A 19,762-nucleotide genomic window follows, 5' to 3' on the forward strand; every position below is an offset into this window, starting at 1 on the left:
GCATCCATGGGACCAGATGACATCCCGAGCTGTGTACTACATGAACTACAATATGAACTGGCACCTCACCTAAGTATCATGTTTAATCATAGCCTCACCTCAGGTTTCGTGCCCACTGAGTCGCGCAGAGCTACAGTTATCCCAATCCACAGGGGGGGATCCACCTTGGATCCCGGAAACTACCGTCCCATCAGTCTGACAAGCCTTATCTGCAAGGCCATGGAGCGTATTATCATGGAACTTATAAACAAAGACATTGGCAACCTTCAAACACTGGACCCCACCCAGTTTGGGTTTGTGAAGGGCCGATCTTGTCTCCTGAACCTGATTGACTTCTTTGAATCAGTCTACAGAGCCATGGACAAGGGTAAGGTGCTCCACACAGCCTATTTAGACCTTGCCAAGGCCTTTGACACCATCCCCCACTCTGGAATCATAGATAAACTTACTAAGTTGGGCATTAATCTCTATGTCACCCAATGGGTTGCTAAATGGCTTACTGATAGAACCCACACTGTAAAAGTAGCCGACTCCAAATCCAGCTCCAGACAAGTGACAAGTGGAGTACCTTAGGGTTCAGTCCTGGGGCCGCTCTTGTTTGGCATCTACTTCTCTGAAGTACAGGTCAACACTAAGGGACTCTGGCTAACAAAGTTTGCAGATGACTGCAAACTGGGAGCCATTATTGAATCCCCAAATGATGTGGATACTCTACAAAAGGGCCTTACAGAAACAGATGCTTGGTGCCAGAGCCATGGGCTCAAGCTCAATGCCAAGAAATGTATTGTTATCCCCTTTGGGAAAAAACATGTATCCGTGAATTACCATATAGGTGGCAGTATACTAAACACAGAAAGTGTGGTAAGAGACTTAGGGACACAGGTGGACAGTGGTCTCACCTTCGATAACCACATTGCCACAACAGTCAGGAAATCCTTCTGTGTGGCACACCTCATCACGAAGGGCTTTTCATCCAGAAAAAAGGAGGGCATTGTCTCACTGTACTCATCCCTCATTAGACCCATTATAGAATACAACGCCCCATTTGGTATGTACCTCTCAAGACATCTGCAACAACTGAAAAGGCCTCAGAAATACCTCACTAAAAGAATCACAGGCCTAAAACAGATGCCCTACGCTGACCGCCTTAAAAAACTCCAACTATACTCTGTCGCATATCGTCTACTCAGAGGCGATCTCTGCTTAACATACAAGGCCATGTCAAACCCAGAGCTGTTGGACATGCTACACTTAAAGAAATCCCAATCCCTCAGAGCTACACGCTCCAGGGATCTAAACCTTGTCATCACAATAAACAAAACATGCTGGAGGGATAGGTTCCTGACCCAGAGACTCCCCAGACTCTGGAATAGATTGCCCATACATGTCAAGCAGAGTGCCTCTTTGGACCTCTTCAAGAGGAACCTTGACGATTGGATGGGAGAAAGGAAATTCACCCCAGGGATCACGTCAGTCACCCTGCTAGACAGGGGTCCAGGAAAGTAAATAATGTGGGAAGAAATAGCCAGGGAATTGTTATGGCTAGGCTTGTATAGGCCCTAGGGCTGATAGCCTAGTACCAACCTATGAACATTCGCGGAGGCTCTCAATAATAATCTGTCTAAGCAACAGAGACCTCCAAAGCAGAAACGCAAGCAACCTCCATCCCCCAACACAACCCAAATGACACATAACCCACAGACTCAGTGTGCCACTCAACCACAGCCAATAAGGCAAAACAATGTACCCAATACACTAGTCATAGATGACTCTATAGTCAGGCACACTGATGTTCCACTCACCAGGATAAACAAGGAGAAGGTTACTGTCAGCTGCCTGTCAGGTGCCAGGATCCACCACATAACCCACGCACTCAGATCACTCCACAACAAGTACAACTATGACTCTGTCATTGTCCATGTTGGTGTGAATGACCTGAGATGTACCTCCCTGGACTACATGAAAAGAAACATGGAAGAGCTCTCCGATCTTGTAGCCCAGGCAGGTATGACCCTTAGCCCTGAGTAGCATTCTGCCATCGCCCAGAATGATACCGCAGTACAAGGACAAAATGATTGACTTCAACAATTGGCTAAGCTTCTGGTGTCATTCTGAGGGGATCCAGTATCTGTCTGCTTGGGATGACATGGTCGACAGACCACGGTGCTTTGCCACAGATGGCCTGCACCTGTCGCCCCTGGGATTCCAGATACTGACTAAGGCTCTTGCTGCCCCTATAGTGCCTTTTTAGGCAAGGTTTGAATAACAAATTCACCACCGTAACAGGAACAGGCAAGCAAAAACTGAGGGTAATGCTACTCAATACTAGAAGTCTAAATCTCAAAATGCACTCACTCGAGGCACTCCTTAAAATGGAGAACATCGATATCTGTGCAATGTCAGAGACCTGGTTCAAGGCTCCAGAGAGCACCCCTGCACTACCAGGCTATAACTTATACCACACTTTTCGGCCATGTAACCTGGACCGAAACACCAAAGGCAGAGGTGTGTCCATATTCATTAAGGATATCCACACGTCCAGGCTAGTTGCTCGGCATAATGCATCCGAGGTTATCCAAGTGCAACTAACTCTGGGCAAAACTGTAATTCAAATTGTAGCTTGCTACAGATCCCCCACCATGCCCCAGGATTCCCACTCCTCTTTTCTTGATGTACTGGAAAATATTAGGGTTCAACCAAACACCCTAACAGTGGGCGATTTCAACTACCCCACCATTAACTGGGAAAACTACTCATGTACCAACTCCTTAGCTCAACACTTTCTGGAATTCATAAACTCCAATGCCCTGGATCAACTTATCCACACCCCTACCAGGGGCAACAATATCCTAGACCTAGTCATTACCAGCATGAGTGACTGGTGTTCCACACCTGAAGTCAACTCCTCGTTGGTCCAATCCGACCATAAGCTAATCACGCTTGATATCCACATCCCGCCCCCACCCCCCATTAAGGAAACCATGGTAAAAAATTTCTCCAAAGCCAACTTCATGCTTCTTAAGACAGAAGTGGTGAACTTCATGACACCCATGCAGATGGACAATACAGTTACAACTGCTGAATCCTACACAAATGTACTCTATAAGCACTTGTACGAGTGCATGGATCGTGCCATCCCAAACAAAACCAGGATGCTATCCTCCAAAAAAAGGAAGCCAATCTGGTGGTCCCCTGCCATAAACAAACTGTACAACAGAAGGAAGAAACTGTTGCAAAAGAGAGTAAAATCCCATGAGTGGAGGAGCTCTCTGGTCAGCCTCAGTAAGAAGATGAGATCCCTTATAAGATCCTCCAATGCTAGCTACGAAAAGAAAATTGCCACTAAATCTAAGGACAACCACAAAGCATTCTATAGCTATGTCAAGAATCACAATGGCAATACCCAGATCTGCTCTGAGTTACAGCACAACGGCACGAAAATTACAGAACCAACTGATATTGCCAACATCCTGGCAGATAGGTTTAGTGCTAACTTTACCCGCCCCCCTCACCCCCTAAAGGGCCCATATCTATACAGGAAGAATGCAGAGTCCCTGTAATCACAACTATGCAGGTAAAAGCTGCACTCTCTAAAGCCAAAAACACCACATCCATGGGACCGGACAACATCCCAGGCTGCGTTTTGCACGAACTTCAGAACGAACTGGCTCCCCACTTAAGCACCATGTTCAATAATAGCCTCGCCTCAGGCTTTGTGCCCACTGAATGGTGCACAGCAACAGTTATCCCACTCCACAAAGAGGGAGCCACCACTGATCTCAGGAATTATCGACCTATTAGACTGACGAGCCTGGTCTGCAAGGCCATGGAACGTATCATCATGGAACTCATAAACAAAGACATTGGTAAGCTCCAAACTCTGGATCCCACCCAGTTCGGGTTTGTGAAAGGCATATCTTGCCTCCTGAACCTGATCGACTTCTTTGAGGCAGTCACCAAGGCCGTAGATGAGGGTAAGGTGGTTCACACAGCTTATCTTGACCTCGCCAAGGCTTTCAACACCATACCCCATTCTGGAATTATAGCTAAACTCACTAAAATAGGTATAAATCCCTACGTCACAAGATGGGTTGCCGACTGGCTCACTGACAGAACCCACACTGTAAAAGTTGCAGACTCCAAATCTGACCTCAAAGCAGTGACAAGTGTAGTACCACAGGGTTCCATCCTGGGACCTCTCCTGTTTGGAATCTACTTCTCTGAAGTACAGGCTAACACAGAAGGTCTTTGGCTAATGAAGTTCGCAGATGACTACAAACTAGGAGCCATAGTCAAGTCCCCAAATGATGTGGACATCCTACAGAAGGGTCTCGCTGAGACAGATGCCTGGTGTCAGAGCCATGGCCTCAAGCTCAGTGCCAAAAAATGCAGTGTCATCCCCTTTGGTAAAAACTCTGTACTCATGAACTACCACATAGGCTGCAATCTACTTAACACTGAATGTGTGATAAGAGACCTTGGGACCCAGGTGGACAGTAGTCTCTCCTTTGATAGTCACATCGCCACAGTAGTCAGGAAGTCCTTCTACGTGGCACACCTCATCATAAAAGGGTTCTCATCCAGGAAAAAAGAGGACATTGTTCCCCTCTACTCGACACTCATTAGACCCATTATAGAGTACAACGCCCCTTTTGGAATGTACCTCACAAGACATCTGCAGCAGCTGGAAAGGCCACAGAAGTACCTCACAAAGAGGATTACTGGACTCAAACAAATGCCATACACTGACCGCCTCAAAAAACTCCAGCTTTACTCCGTAGCATATCCCTTACTCCGAGGTGATCTCTGCCTAACATACAAAGCTATTTCAAACCCAGAGCTGTTGGACATGCTTCACTTAAAGAAATCCCATTCCCTCCGAGATACACGCTCTAGGGACCTAAACCTTGTCACCACAATAAACAGAACATGCCGGAGGGATAGATTCCTGTCCCAGAGACTTCCCATACTCTGGAATAAACTACCTATCTATATCAAACAAAGCTCCTCATTAGCACTCTTCAAGAAAAATATTAATGATCGGATGAGAAATAGGAAATTCACCCCGGGGATCACTTCTGTGGCTCTGCTCAACAGTGGCATAGGAAAATAATTTTTTTGGGTGGCAAAAGCCAGGGTACCTGTTTGGCTGGGCTTGTATAGGCCTCAGGGCCGACAGCCTAGTACCTACCTATGAACCTATCAAAAATACAAAATCAAATACTGATACAAAATAAGAAGAGTAAGATGAAAATAGTGTCTTTCTTTGTGGCACACAGTTTGATTAAATCTAAAAACAACGAATTTGTGAACAGATAAGTAAACTAAGTGTGAGTTTTTTTTCATGTAAAAACGTAGCTTGAAAGCCTTGCTTTTGTTCAAACTCCAGAATACATTTTATCTGTGGTGTGATGCTGGCAGTCTGTGACTGATAAGGCACATTTAAATGCAATTGTTTAAGAGCCATTGTTTTCATAATGTCTTTGCAGTTGGAAAAGTGATCTAACCTAATTACTCTGCCACTTTTAGTAGCCTTTGTGATGTAACAGATAACGAGACAAATGCAAGGAAGAAAGGCAAACAGAAATAAGTTCTGACATCATGCAAATGGAATAATTATTAATTTATGCTTTTCTGTATATGATGTGTGTGTAGTATTGAATTATAGGAAAGGAAAATCACTTTTTGGAAAGAAAAACTTGACATTTGAGTGGAGTTCTCCTTTAAGTCATGTTTTTCATAAATGCTGTGATTTATGTAGCACATTGTTCATACTGAGCACAGCTTGTTTACTTAATAAAGTTGTTTTCTTATTCACTTGTGGCTGAATGTCACACTTATTTAATAAAAATTATTAACATTCTTTGGTGCAGCATTTTTGGTGAAATCATTTTAAACTTTTTCACTAGAGCCATCTGATGTGATGAAGTACTCAAATTCTGAACATTTTTACAAATGTCATTCAGCCCACCATTTCTAACTTGTGAGTAGTTAGATTCTGAAATGCTTTTACGAACACTGTGATTAGAGAATGCCAGTAATGGTTGAAGTTATAGTTTCTGTTCTGAATGTTTTTAATGATCTAATTACTTCAGCTGTAGTTTTTTCAAAATATGTAGAATTACATGGAATGTGCCTGCCTCCAGCACTCCAGCTTTTAGATAAGTAGTGAGCACGTAAGGAGGCAGACATTGTCTATCTATAGCTGTCAGTATTAATTTTGAATGTATACTATGAAATATGTCTTAGTAGATTCAGGCTGATAGATCGAATGCATTTATATTTAATGGCATTCAACGCAAAATGCTTTGCCAAAAAACACTTTCGATAATTTTTGCAAAATTCATTTTTGCAAGTCCCCCTCCTTCACCTCCATGTGGAGAGAGACCCCCTCACACCACCCCAGCTTATATATACTAATTCCAGGGTGTCACTACAGTGGGGAAAAGTGCAACCTTGAGGATTGCAAAAAGTGTTTTTGGCACATATCCATAAAGTACAAATTTGACTTTCCTCTTATTATTCCACAAAACCTAGTCAAGAATCAATTTCTTCTTGCTGCTATGTTGTTTCCAAAATTCCAGCTGTCTAATAATAAAGTGCCCAGGCCTTCATCAGATCATTCCCTGATTTTTTTAAATTTCCTGCACAGAATTACACATGGACATGGCCAAATTGATGGCCAAACCCAGATCTTTTGCTAGACAAAGCAAATATAAATCAAGCTGAGTCTATATCTTTCATTTACATCACTATAGAATTTAGAAATGCCTTATGGTATAAGATGGGCTGCTTAATGCCTGACAGGAGGGATGATACAGGGAAAAACAAATGAGCAGCATACAGTCTTCCACAATTTATCTTGTCTTTCCCTCCTTGAGGCTAGAGTGAACTTCTGAATAGGTGTATTTGGCTAGGCTCGTAATAGTCTGCAGACTGTTTAGCCATGAACCTATCAATTTTGACCACCCGCTGATGTTGTGAGGTCTGACATATGAGTAAGGATTATATCTCTTTTCATTACAGTTCATTCTTGAGTTCAACAACCCCATATTTGGTATATTCTTAAGCAATAATCCATGACTGGGTGTGTTTACATCAGGATTTAAACAAAAAGAAAAGAATCACAGATACATTCCACACGTTTAATAAAAAAAAATAAACACTTCCATTAGCAAAGCTTTTGGGTTTCCCCTTCATCAGTGCTTATAAAAATCAATTAAAATTTTGTTTGGATTTATTGCTATTGAACACAGTTAACTCCAAGTTAAGTTTAGATACTTGAGATCAATAGTTCAGAGTAATGGTGAGTGTGAAAGAGAGGTGAAGAAGAGAGTGCAGGCAGGATGGATTGGGTGGAGAAGAGTGTCAGGAGTGATTTGTGACAGATGAATACCAGTAAGAGTGAAAGGGAAGGTCTACAAGAGGGTAGTGAGACCAGCTATGTTATATGGGTTGGAGACAGTGGCATTGACAAAAAGACAGGAGTTAGAGCTGGATGTGGCAGAGTTAAAGATGTTAAGATTTGCACTGGGTGTGACGAGGGTGGACAGGATTAGGAATAAGTATATTAGAGGGTCAGCCCAGGTTGGATGGTTTGGAGACAAAGCCAGAGAGGCAAGATTACATTGGTTTGGACATGTGCTGAGGAGGGATGCTGAGTATATTGGGAAAAAGATGCTAAGGATGAAGCTACTAGGTAACAGGAAAAGAAGAAGGCCTAAGATAACGTTTATGGATGTGGTGAGAGAGGACATACAGGTGGTTGGTGTGACAGAGCAAGATGCAGAGGACAGGAAGAAATGGAAACAGATGATTCAATGTGGTGACCCCTAACGGGAACTGCCGAAAGAAGATGATGGACACAGTTAACTCCAGTGGATTCTTTTCTGCTGTATATCAGGATTTACTTATGGTTGGCATGTTTTCATCATGAGGGCAGACCCAGTCATGGATTGTTGCTATTATACAATGGCATTATTTAAGAGAGAAATTTCTTATCTTTCTTAAGTAATGTCTTTGTATAAGGGCACTTCAGTCTTCTTCTGCATTGTCTTCCCTGTACTAATGTACTGCGCATGCGTATGAGACTTACGTTCCTGTGCTTGCACAGTACATCAGTGCAGTGCAGGAGAAGCAATGGAGAAGAGAACCTCTGTCACTGTTTTTTTTTTTCTTTCTGTTAACATTTTATGAAGGACAGAAAAGAAATAGAAGGAAAATCCGGTATGTTTCTGTTTCTTTATTTTTGAGAATGTACCTGATTTTTCTTTTAGTTTGCACTGCCCCTCAACATATTCCAATAGAAAGTCCAGCTGCTCAGTGGAAATCCAGTGGCTGGACTTTATTCTAGTGGTATATGCTTGATTTACAGTGGGTATGCTAATTGGGCTTTCCAGTCAGTATGCCCATTTTCATAGGAGATTACTAGGATAATAGCTTAAGGGCCCTTACAAGCCTAACCAATGTAACCCAATTTTAGCCAGTATATTCCTCTAGGGGCAAGAGGATGGCATGGATTTGTGCCTGTGCATTAAGTAGCTTACAGATTGTCCCTGTCAATAAGGGACATAGGCACTTCCCCAGGTGTTAATTTGTGATTCTCCATCCATTGATTCAAATTGCTTTTGAAGAGGACCAGGGAAGGGCTCTGCTTAATGTGAATATGAAGCCTGTTCCAAAGGAGGAGTGATCTCTGAGATGCATATCTGTCTCTTCAGCATATTTTATTTGAGTTGCTAACTAAGTTTAGATCCCTAGATGGGGTGACCTTCATGTTATTTGACTTGCGGATGAGTATCAGCTCCATCTGGGCTGGATTTGTGAGTGCCTTGTAGGTCAGGCATAGGTCACCCCTTAATAGTCAGTAGGAGACAGAGTAAAGGGATAGGGCTTTTAGTCTATCTGCATAGTTTGTGTTGTCTGCACCCTGTATTTAGTAACCTCTGAGGTCGCTCCAGCTGCTGTAAGTGCCCGGTCAAGTACATACCAAATGGTGCACTATAGTCAATTATTGGTCTAATGAGGGCTGTGTACAGAAGGACTATAATTTCCTTGGATCTGGATGCCATACCTTTACTTATAAATTGTGCCACATAAAAGGATTTCCTTACCACTGTGGGTGCATGGCAGTCAAAGTACAGGCTACTGTCTATCTCTGTACCTAGATAGTAGACCACTGAGTCTACTCTAAGGGGTGTGCTATTGATGTTAAAATTTGCAGGGGTATTTGGCTTCCCAAAGGATTTTGTAATGCATTTTTGCTTTGAGTTTTAGGTCATGGTTTTGTCACCAATCATTTGTCTGATCTAGACCATCTTGAAGGATACCTACATTGTTGGGGGATTCATTGATTGCCCCCGGCTTGCAGACATAAGCAGACTTTGTCATCCAGAGGCCTTGTACATTTGCCTTGACTTTAGAAAAATATTTTCTGAACAAGAGTAGTCCCAGTATTGAGACCTGTGGCACACCACTGGTAACTGGCCTGTTGCTGGATCTGGATTCACCCACTTTAACCACATGTGCCCTATCCATGAGCCAGTTGGCTGTCTATCTGGTGACATAGGGATTTATGCCCAGTTTTGTGAGTTGTGAGTCAAATGTGCTGGCCAAATCAAGGTAGGCAGTATGGACTGTTTTACCCATATCCATGGCCTTAGTGACTTTCTCAAGGAAATCCATCAGATTCAGTAGTCATGATCTGTCCTTAAACAAGCTGAATTAGGTCAGGTCCAGTGTTTGGAGGTGTCCTATGTCATTATTTATCAGGTCCATGATTATTCTTTCCATGGCCTTACACAAGACTAGTCAAACTTGTGGGTCTGTAATTTCCTGGGTCAGTGGATGGTCCCCCTTATGCATTAGGGTTGACTATTGCTGTTCTCCACTCTGTCGGGACAAAGCCAGTCAGGAGGCTGTGGTTAAATAGCGATCCTGATTGTACTGATAAGTCCTGAATTAAGCTGTTTAAGAGGCACCCTGGCATATTGTCAGGCCCCATTGAAGCCATGGTTTTAGCTTTAGAGAGTGCAGTGGCAACTTGTTCTTTGGTGATAATTGGCAATGGAGTGGTAGAGGGTATTTCTTGGGGAAAACTGGGGGTGATGGGGAGTTGAAATATGAGCTGAATTTGTCAGCCAGCAGATTTGCTATATCTTCCATTTTAGTATAGGTGATGCCATCTACAACTGATTCTGCACATTGTTGGGTGTTGCCCTTAAAATTGCAGACATAACTGAAAAATGCTGTCATTGTATAATTATAATTATTTGCTTTCACTGCTTAGAGACACCAACATTGAACCATACTGTGGGAACATTTTGCTAAGAAACTACAGAACTCCACTTTACAGCAATGTATATATGAAGAGTTTATTTTCATTCATCATGTCTGTTTGGCTCCTTATTGATTCAGCAATCTGCTGGGTTTGTGGGAATTATACCACTGTCGATCCTTTGCGTACTTTGGGGTATGCAAAACTATATATCCTATATGATCATACTTTGTCCCACATTTATAAGAAAAATCAAAAATAATAAATGCTAACTGGAAATTATACAATTGCTTTAATGTAATATTAAGATATCTATAATCTCTACTTGGTTTGATTTTTTTGTTGTTAAACGTTGGACTAAGATGAAGGATATCTTGCTTAAAAATGAAACTTATTTATTCAGCTTTGTCTCTGTTCATAGAAATTTTCATCAAAATGTCATCAGTTGACTACAAGTCATCCTCACGTACTGTCACAGCTGAATGTTGTATGTTTATCTCATAACCAAAATCAGTTGTGTGACAATTTATTTGCAGGACATTTAAAGGCAACTAGATAGTATTCAGCAGTTGTCATGCCTTCTTGAGTCTACATTTTCTTTTGCCAAAGTTAACGTGTGGAAGCAGTATTCACTTATCCCCGGGCTTATTTCTGTGATCATTGAAACAAAGTATGCAAAAGTCAAAGATGTCCAGTAGGCTGAAGTTGTACAAATATATAAATACTTTAATAAAATAACAAATAAAATCAGGTAAGCGCTGAAGAAGGAAACACATTGCGAAAGCGCTTACCTGAATTTTATTTGTTATTTTATTAAAGTATTTATATATTTGTACAACTTCTGCCTACTGGACATTTTGACTTTTGCATATTATATTACTTTTGGATTTGTCCTGGTCCTGGTACGCTTCTTTTTATAATCATTGTAACAAACAAAGACTCAGTCTGAGCTCAGTTTATTATGATATCCTACAGTTTAGCTAGCAGTGCTATATTGCATATTTTATTTATTTGTTTTTCATTTTTTGCTACAGTTTTGAATTTTTGTGTTATAATGGAAATGAAAAATCTTATTAATAAAATATGTTTGTTAAAAAGGACGGTAAAATGATTCAGGCTAAAATATAAAGCTTATTGTTCAGTCTTTGTTGTAGTATTCCCTGCCTTTTCCAGTTTGGCAGTGGGTAGGTCTTGCCCTGTCTAGTGCAGTTTACCAGTGAAACCATACAACACTTAATAATCACATTTTGAAGCAATGTCTAAGAAGCTGGTAGTCAGCTGCTTCCCCTTTGATGTTAAATTAAGGGGATTATTGTTTTCATTTTTAGAAAATGTTACTGAGAAATCAGCGGCACTGCATCTCAAGGCCCGGCTCACTGCCTTTAACACCTTTGAGGCATTCTGCTCTGGATTTAGACCAGGTATAGTATAAACACCATATTGCTCAGGCTGCATAAGTACCTTTTTAGGACAGTGATGTGAAGGAATGAATGCTTGGTTGATGCACTTGATCTGTCATCAGTATTTCATGTGTAGGATCATAGGTTACTGCATTCCACAGGGTACTTTGCTGGTTACATGGTCATCAGATGGTCTGAATGCTTCCTTATTACCTTTATTCACATGATTGCTCTGTACTAGTCTGTCAGTTGGTGGTGCTTGTAGTACTCTGGTTTAGCAAAGCACAATTTCCACTGGTTTGTAGGTAATACACACTTGTATCTGTCAGTTATGTGTAGCATACTTAGGATTGCTGAAGATATGAATTTATGACTGGCCAATACATAAAAGTTAGGTGTCTTCAGACTGCCTGCCTGTCAGACCAACAGCACAAACATTGCATTTATTTTAATGACTAAACTTGTTTTGGTTGGAAATATGGAGCAGGACATGCCTGTTACTATTCCTGCTAGTCTTATTGCCTGTTACATGCATGAGAAATCTGTCTGTCTGTCATTCTGATAAACAGGCTGTTAGTGGAAGCTTAAGCACTTCTCCTAGGGCACTGTATGCTCTGTGACGGCTGTCAGATTAAACACACCGACCATGGTAAAATAGCTGTCTTCATTAGTACATGCCTGTGCACCCTTCATGTTGGTGATACCGAGAGAGAGAGTGGGATTTTGGATCCACATCGTCAAGGAGAACAGTAACAGCTATACAGAACATTATATTCATAAAGTAGCAGAAGGTTTTCTAAGAGCTAAGCTAATATGAGAAGAGAGAAAGGAGAATTTTCCTGTAGGGATTACTATAAGTAGGGGTACATAAAAATAGGCAAGAGGGGGCTGGAATTTACTTGAGAAAACTGGCAAAGGAACCAAGATATTGGGAGCAATTAGGGAAAGATAATAGAGTGGGATGAGGCTAAGAGAATTTTGGACTGCAGGCTAGAGACTGCCTTCCCTACCAGGAATTGATATCAGAGTATATGCAAAGAAAACGGGATACGAGGATGTTAAGTGAAAGACCTGTTCTGGTGAAGTTTTTAGTTAAATCCAGAATAGAAGCTGCTCTTAAAAAAGGAATAGTTAGTAGGTCATATAAAATGTTACACAATAACTATAAGAGCCAATTGGAGGAGGTCAGAAAAGATTAGGAAGAGAGACCGGGAAAGTAATTTACAAGGGAAGAATGGCAGGGGTTATGTGTGGCTCCCAAATATACAACAAAGCAAGGTTAAGGATTTTTGTGTAGAAATGATTGCAGAGGTATTTTATACCCCAAGCAGACATCAAAGATTTTTTCCTCGGGTAGACAGCAAATGTTAGAGGTGTGATTGTGAAGAAAGAGCAAACTGGAAACGTATGTTTTGGGGGTATGAGTTGGCAGATTTTAAAAATTCCCTACAGAGTATTCTCTGAGAAATACTGAGTGAGCAAATGGCTGTAACTATGGAAGTGATTCTTTTGAGCTTGGACACAGGATCTGAACTGCAAAGACATAGTAAGGCCCTTTTAAGTTTAGTTGTGTTGGTTGACAAAAAAGCAATTATTAGAAAAAGGATATCAAAGTCTAAACCCAACAGTATTTGAATTACTGAATATTAAAAGAACTGGGAGAGGGATCTTTAGAAAAGGGAAGGAGCAAATTACTTAGAAATAAGTGGATGTTGAGGGAACAGTACATACAGAATAATGTTTAGGAGGAGCAGTGAGGTTTAAGGGGACGCAGGAATTCAGCAATTTATGTTATGTTGGATTGAATATATGTAGTTTCAAAGAAAGAAAAAGATATGTGATGTATAATGTACGTAAATGGAAAAAATGTTAATATATAATGTGTTTTGTTTTATGTTAATGTATGTTTGCCTTTGTCTTAAGTGATAATTTAGTAAAGGTGTTTAAAAAAAGATTTGCTGAGAGACATAACATTAATTATGAATGCTGTCAGCAGTTCCTCATTACTGTTGGTGAAAGTGTTTTTTTATGATGTCATGTTGTGGACTCCCCCCCCTCCCCCATAGTTTCCCTGCCCTTATCCTTTTTTGTTTTGTTTAATTTAAAGTAATGTAAATATTAAAACAATGCATAATATTCCATGCATTTTACTTGTTGGACTTCAATGAAGCATCACCATCTGTAGATGAAGGTATAGAATTATTTCCAGACAGATCTCCAGGTCCATTCCAAACATTTCTGGGAGCACAGACAGGTGCTTTTTTGAGGACAGGCTTCAACATTTTGGCTCTTGTTTTCCTTGCCTCGTCTGCATACAGAGCTGGCTGTTGCCATTTTGGCTGAACATTTTTATGACAATTTCTCTTTCTTTTTTGTATAAAATCCTTTAATTTCCTTTTTTTTTTTTTTTTGGAAAACAGATAAAGTAAAACGTAACAATATTAATAGACGGGTAGTAATATGACCAGATAATACATTGCTGAATAGTAAAACATAAATGCAAAACAGTAGGAACTATTTACATCATTGATTATATATACCAACTTCAAGCTAGAATGTGTTCAATAAGGGATTTCCAAAATTCTGTAAAGTGAGCGTAGGATTTCTCAGTGTAGGTTAAATGTGTGAGCTAGTAGGTGTTTGGTAGCTAATTGTTTGAAACCCTCCCATGTGAGTGATGTTCTATCCTTCCAATGTAATGTAATGTAGTATTTAAGTAAAGAAACTAGTGTTGTTAATATTCGTGTTTGTAGTTTAACCATATTCTAGTTACTGGAAGGAAATTGATCCTTCAATCACAAACAAATATCTCAAGTGATCCAGCTTACCTCCAAACTTATTCCCCTTAAAAAACCTAAATGTACACAGATTATAATACTTTATAGCGTCTATCTCACTCCAGTCATTATAAATAAAATATACCCAACCACCTCTCCATTCTGCCCCTACTGTGATAATCACAAGGCTGATCTACTGCACATCTTCTGGAGCTGCAAGTGCACCTACAAGCTATGGTACTCACTTACAGTCCAGCTAGTAAAAATGGGCTATGAAAAGTCCACCTTATCTTGGAAACTAGCTGTCCTACATATCATGCCCAACAATTTCTTTCTTGAAATGCAGTTCTGGTAGGTGTAGGATACACTGTAGCTGGCTTAGGATAGTGACTGTTGCACTACTCTATGCTCATAATTTTAATTTTCTCAAGGATTACTTGTACTTTATTATTTTACCAGTTTTTATGGTGTGGCACAAGGGCTACAATTTTTCCGCATAGCCAGTTTGGTGGGTGCACCACACATATTTGTTTGTACAGTAGCTTCTTGATAGTGATTTTAGAAGGTGGCAATTAAGAAGAAGATATTTTAGTAAGGATTTAGGTATAGCAGTGGCACAAAGCAAAAATAGATCAAGTGTGATTTAAGAATATTATCATTTTTTTAAAAAAAGTCACCAATTTACTTACAACTCTGTATAAAAATGAAAAAATAAATATATACACACAGTTCAGTTACATAACAAACTTCCAAGTTAAACATCACCAAAAGAATAGGTATGACTTATGCACCACTGTCAGAATTGTAACACGACTTTGTCTTATAATTTTAGCACATCTTAACACCACTTAACTTATTATTTTCAGTCAATAGCACATTGCCCAAACATACCCTAGCATATAAGGAGAACACAGATGCTCTGAAATATATATGATGTAACTTTCATAAACTTCTCACCTTCCTCCAGTTTTTTTCAGTTACACACTTCCACTACTCCTAGTATGATATAGAAACACTACTTTCTGCTTATTCATTTCAGAGGAATTACAAACAGAAACTGTAGACATACCCCCACACTTTTATTTACATTTCTTAAGCCAATGTCATTATCGTATTAGCCTATGTTTAGTTAATATCAATCTCTGTGTTTAGCCTGCTGCATCTGTAGTACTTAAATGTTTAAGATTTCAGGCTTACTTGTTTTTCTTATGTTTATAATTGAACCCATTTCATCTGTCTGGTCTGCCACTGCCTAACCAGTTATCCTTAGAAAAGTATTGCATCAAGAAATGTTTTCAATTTATACTAGATAAGACAACAACGCTATGCATTTGATTCACAGATATATAATGGAAATCAGTTTGGTCAAACATGGGTCACACACTATGCCATACACACTGTATTACTCAGTTCACAGGCACACCTTTGTCCATACACTTATCTATACTATTGTCCTGTGAACAACAAGAGGCTGCATCCTTTTTCCTAATGGTCACCCCAGCCATTGCTCATAACATTTAATTTCAAAATGTTGTGTTAAATATTTGTTTGCAGAAGCCTAGAATAACCTCGTTCCCCCCCTCACTTATAAACAGAATACTAACTAGTTTGCATAGTTACCAGTCAACTGATAAAGTAATGTGACATAAAACGGTTTCCGTGATGTCCTGCTAAGTAATTGCTGCTAAGCATCCAGTAACACACATTTGCCAGTAGCTGTCCTTGTATGCACAGAATACTGCCACCATGGTCATCGCACTTGTTTACTTTCCTAGTTCTTGTATAGTTAAATGTCAGCTCAGTCTATAAATTCCTTTTAATTTGAGGAAAACTTGAGTGTCCACTCTCCAAACTATGGTATTTCTGGCACAGCCATTTGCTTGTATCCGGGATGCTACAACTATTTTCACCTTGTTAAGTTCCAACAAACCTGTAGTAATTAACACATAGTAAATTCTATTGGCTATTTACCACTCAGTTGTTGTTGTGTCTTTCGCTTTTCCCGGCTAGGGGTCGCCACAGCAGAACTCCAGTCTGCTAATGATTGGCAGTAGATTTTTACGTGCCGAGTTGCCAGCCCTGACGCACAACCTTCAACGAAGGTATGCCCATTCATGCATGTCTCCACACAGAAGACGCTTTAGCTGAGAATCAAACAGGACAACGTCTTACTGTGAGGCGACAATGCTACCGCAGCACCACCACTGCAGTTATTTGACACCTCCAAAAACCCAGCCTGTTTTCTGACAGATATTATTCCTGTTAACTACATTATTTTTCAAATCTAAATCTATAAATGCACTGGCTTCATCTTGCTTAGTGTAATTGATGTTGGTATTTAACCAAAACAAGCCCCTACTGCATAATTTATTTATTTTACTTATTTATTTGACATTTGTTAACTTGGTTAGTCCATCTGAGCCAGTGGCCCATTTTCAATGGAGGACCCGAGGAGAAAAGCTCCAATAATATAAACATAAAAAGATAACATAGTAGGCAATATACAAAACCCAAGAAAAACAGTGCAGCAATACAAATTACATATGCAGTAATCAGGTGAAACGAATAACTGTAATAAAAATAAAACAAAATGAAGTAAATACAACTAGTACATTTAAGTATTCACAATAATGACATATCTTTCCCAAGTAGCATAATGTAGCATAGTGTCTAGTGTTTAGATTAGTCATTAAATTATTAGATGTAGACAGGCAGTGAAAAGGAAAAGAAAGGAAAATGATGATTATGGAGAATTTAGGCAAGGACAGGCTTTTGAGTTCAGAAAGTAGTGCTTGGCTTCAGTTTGAAGGCAGCTGGAATTAGTGATGCTACGAATGTGAGGTGGTAGCCTATTCCACGCAAGGGACACAGAGTGCTTATAGAGGAGTTCACCATAAGTTTTGTTGGGTTTATAGATTTCTAGAAGGTGCTGGTTGGAACTACAAAGAGGCTAGGGTTGGGGTATAAGGGGATACTAAGGTAGAGAGTGATGGGCAGGCTAGCAGTTTGTTGAGTAGGAGTGTGTCAGCTGCAGCTGGGCAGTAGCAAGAGCTGGGGGAATTCCAGCCATTGCAGCTGTTTCAGGGCAAGGCAATGATGGGATTTATAAGGCTGGTTACTGGCAAATCTGGCCATGTTATTGTAAGCTTGTTCTAGTTTGGAGAGAAGGTTTGACTGGCTGTGAGTCAGGATAGGGGGTGTAGAGAAGACATAGAAGGAGATAGGCTTGGGCAAGGGTGGGTTTGGAGTTGGGAGAAATAAATGTCTTATTCCTGTAGAGAAGACCCAGTTTCATGTTAGTTTTTTGATGCAGTGTTGGATATGGATGCCGAATTTGAGTTGGTCATCGATTATTGTACCCAGTAACTTAGTGTGGGGCTCAGCTTTGATGAGAGTGCTATCTAGTGAAGAAATAGTAAAGGTGGATTTAAGGTTGTGGAGAGTTTTGGGGAGAAATAGTAGGCGCTTAGTTTTTTGGGGGTTGATTATGAATTGATGCTCTGTGAGCCATTTTTCCACAGATGAGAAGGAGATTTGAGTGATAGAAAGAAATTTAGAGATGTCATCAGCACAAGAGATGAGTAGAGTCATCAGCACATTGTATGAGGGAGGAGGTGTTGCAGGAGGAGTAAAGATGATTGGTGAAGATGTTGAATAGGAGGGGGCCAAGGATTGAGCCTTGAGAGACACTAGTTTGGATAGGTAGGAAAGGGGAGCAAGCAGATTACCATCTGACAGACTGGAGCCTATTTGATAGATAGCTTGAGAACCAGTGAATAGTAGAGGGGGAGAGATTAAGGTCAGTAAGCTTAGTAAGTAGCTGGGAATGGAAAACAGTATGAAAAGCTTTAGAGAGGTTGAGAAAGAGGCAAGACATGAGGAGGTTTTTGTCCCTGGCATCAGCAACAGTGTGAGTGAAGGGCAGGAGGGCAGTGGAGGTGCTGTGGTGTGGCCTAAAGCTATATTGAGTGGGGGTCAGAAGATTTTCATTAATAAGGTGAGTTAAAAGCTGATTGTGAATACATTTTTCGAGGATTTTGGATAGAGGAGATAGGATGGCAATGGGTCTGTAGTTAGAGGGCTCAGTGGAGTTACCTCCTTTGTGAAGTCCAATAGTGTAGAAAGATTTCCAGATGTTGGGGACAGCAGACTCTTAGATCTATTTATTAGGCTAGAGACAGAATAGGCTATGGAATGAGCAGAGAGTTTAAGAAAGAGGGGAGAGAGGTTATTGGTAGAGGGAGAACAATATTTCAGTTATAGTAGAAGTGACTTGATATAGGCTGTAGAAACGGGGTTAAGAGAGAAAGGGGTTGTGTTGCATGTGTAGTGAGTGGCGTGAGAGTGGTTATGCCTTTGGGAGGGTTGGGTAAGTTTTTGAATGGATTTGATGAAGTGGGTATTAAGTAAGGTGGCAGTTTCTAAAGGAGAATTATTAGGGTAGGGGTTGGGGTTGCAGGTTGACCAGGATTAAGATTTTATTGATGGTATGCCAAAATTTTTGGGGGTTAAAGTTTTGGGAGAACTGGGGATTATAGAAGTAAATTTCTTGTCTTTGTTAATTGCTGTTTTTGCTAGATTTCGTAGTTCTTTATATTTTTGTAGGAATGTTGCCGATTTAGTTTTTAGACATTTTTTCCAATTTTTGTCTTTTTCTTTCATGAAAGATAGGGTGTTGAAAGTTAGGCAAAGATATTGGCAGTGGGGATAGGTTAAGGTGTTCAGAATACATAATTGGGACACCTTCACCTTTTTTTGATGGTTCTATCTTGGCAATAGATGTTGTAGTGGGGAGCTAGTATTTCAGTGTTAGAAATATGTGGTTTTAGCCAAGTTTCAGATAGGGCCAGGATGTGTGGTGATTGGTGGGTGATCCAGGAGTGTAGTTATGTAACTTTATTAGGTAGACTTTGTATGTTAATAGCAAAGGTAGAGAGGTATTTAGTGACACAGGTGTTTCTTGTGCTTGGGCTAGACGGGCTTGGGTTGGAGTGGATGTCGTCAGATGACAGTAAATTGTTAGAAAAAGGGGAAGGTTTATTTGCATAAAAGTAAAAGCCAGTGGGTTTTTATTTAGATTTGAAGGATGTGATAGAGACAGAGAAAAATGTTATTTTGATGAGATGTGTGAAGGAAGAGGTAAAGAGAGAGGGGCATATTAGGAGGGCAGGGAGGGTTCCTTGTGGAGTATAGGAGAAGTATAAGTTGGGGATGAATGGGAAAATTTAAGGTGTGTATGATAGTGCCGGTCGGCCAGCTCCTGTAATTCAGCTGAACCGAAGACTTCAAAAGCTAAGTACCCCATTGTG

The 19,762-nt window shown here is 40.4% G+C and overlaps 1 protein-coding gene across 10 annotated transcripts in view; it reads left to right on the forward strand.

Annotated features, from left to right (window-relative positions):
• Positions 1-19,762, forward strand: part of TCF4 (transcription factor 4) — a 2,211,973-nt gene that overhangs the window by 1,066,423 nt on the left and 1,125,788 nt on the right. For 6 of the 10 annotated variants that reach the window (XM_044074967.1, XM_044074939.1, XM_044074975.1 and 3 more), the window contains one exon: positions 11,605-11,697. The exons of the other annotated variants lie outside the window; for them this stretch is intronic. In XM_044074967.1, coding sequence (XP_043930902.1) covers positions 11,605-11,697 — 93 coding nt within the window. The remainder of the gene's footprint in view (positions 1-11,604; positions 11,698-19,762) is intronic. 10 annotated transcript variants of the gene reach the window in all.

Source organism: Protopterus annectens, chromosome 1.part1 (genome assembly GCF_019279795.1).
Source record: "Protopterus annectens isolate FY-2018-M chromosome 1.part1, PAN1.0, whole genome shotgun sequence".
Taxonomy (NCBI): Eukaryota; Metazoa; Chordata; order Ceratodontiformes; family Protopteridae; genus Protopterus; species Protopterus annectens.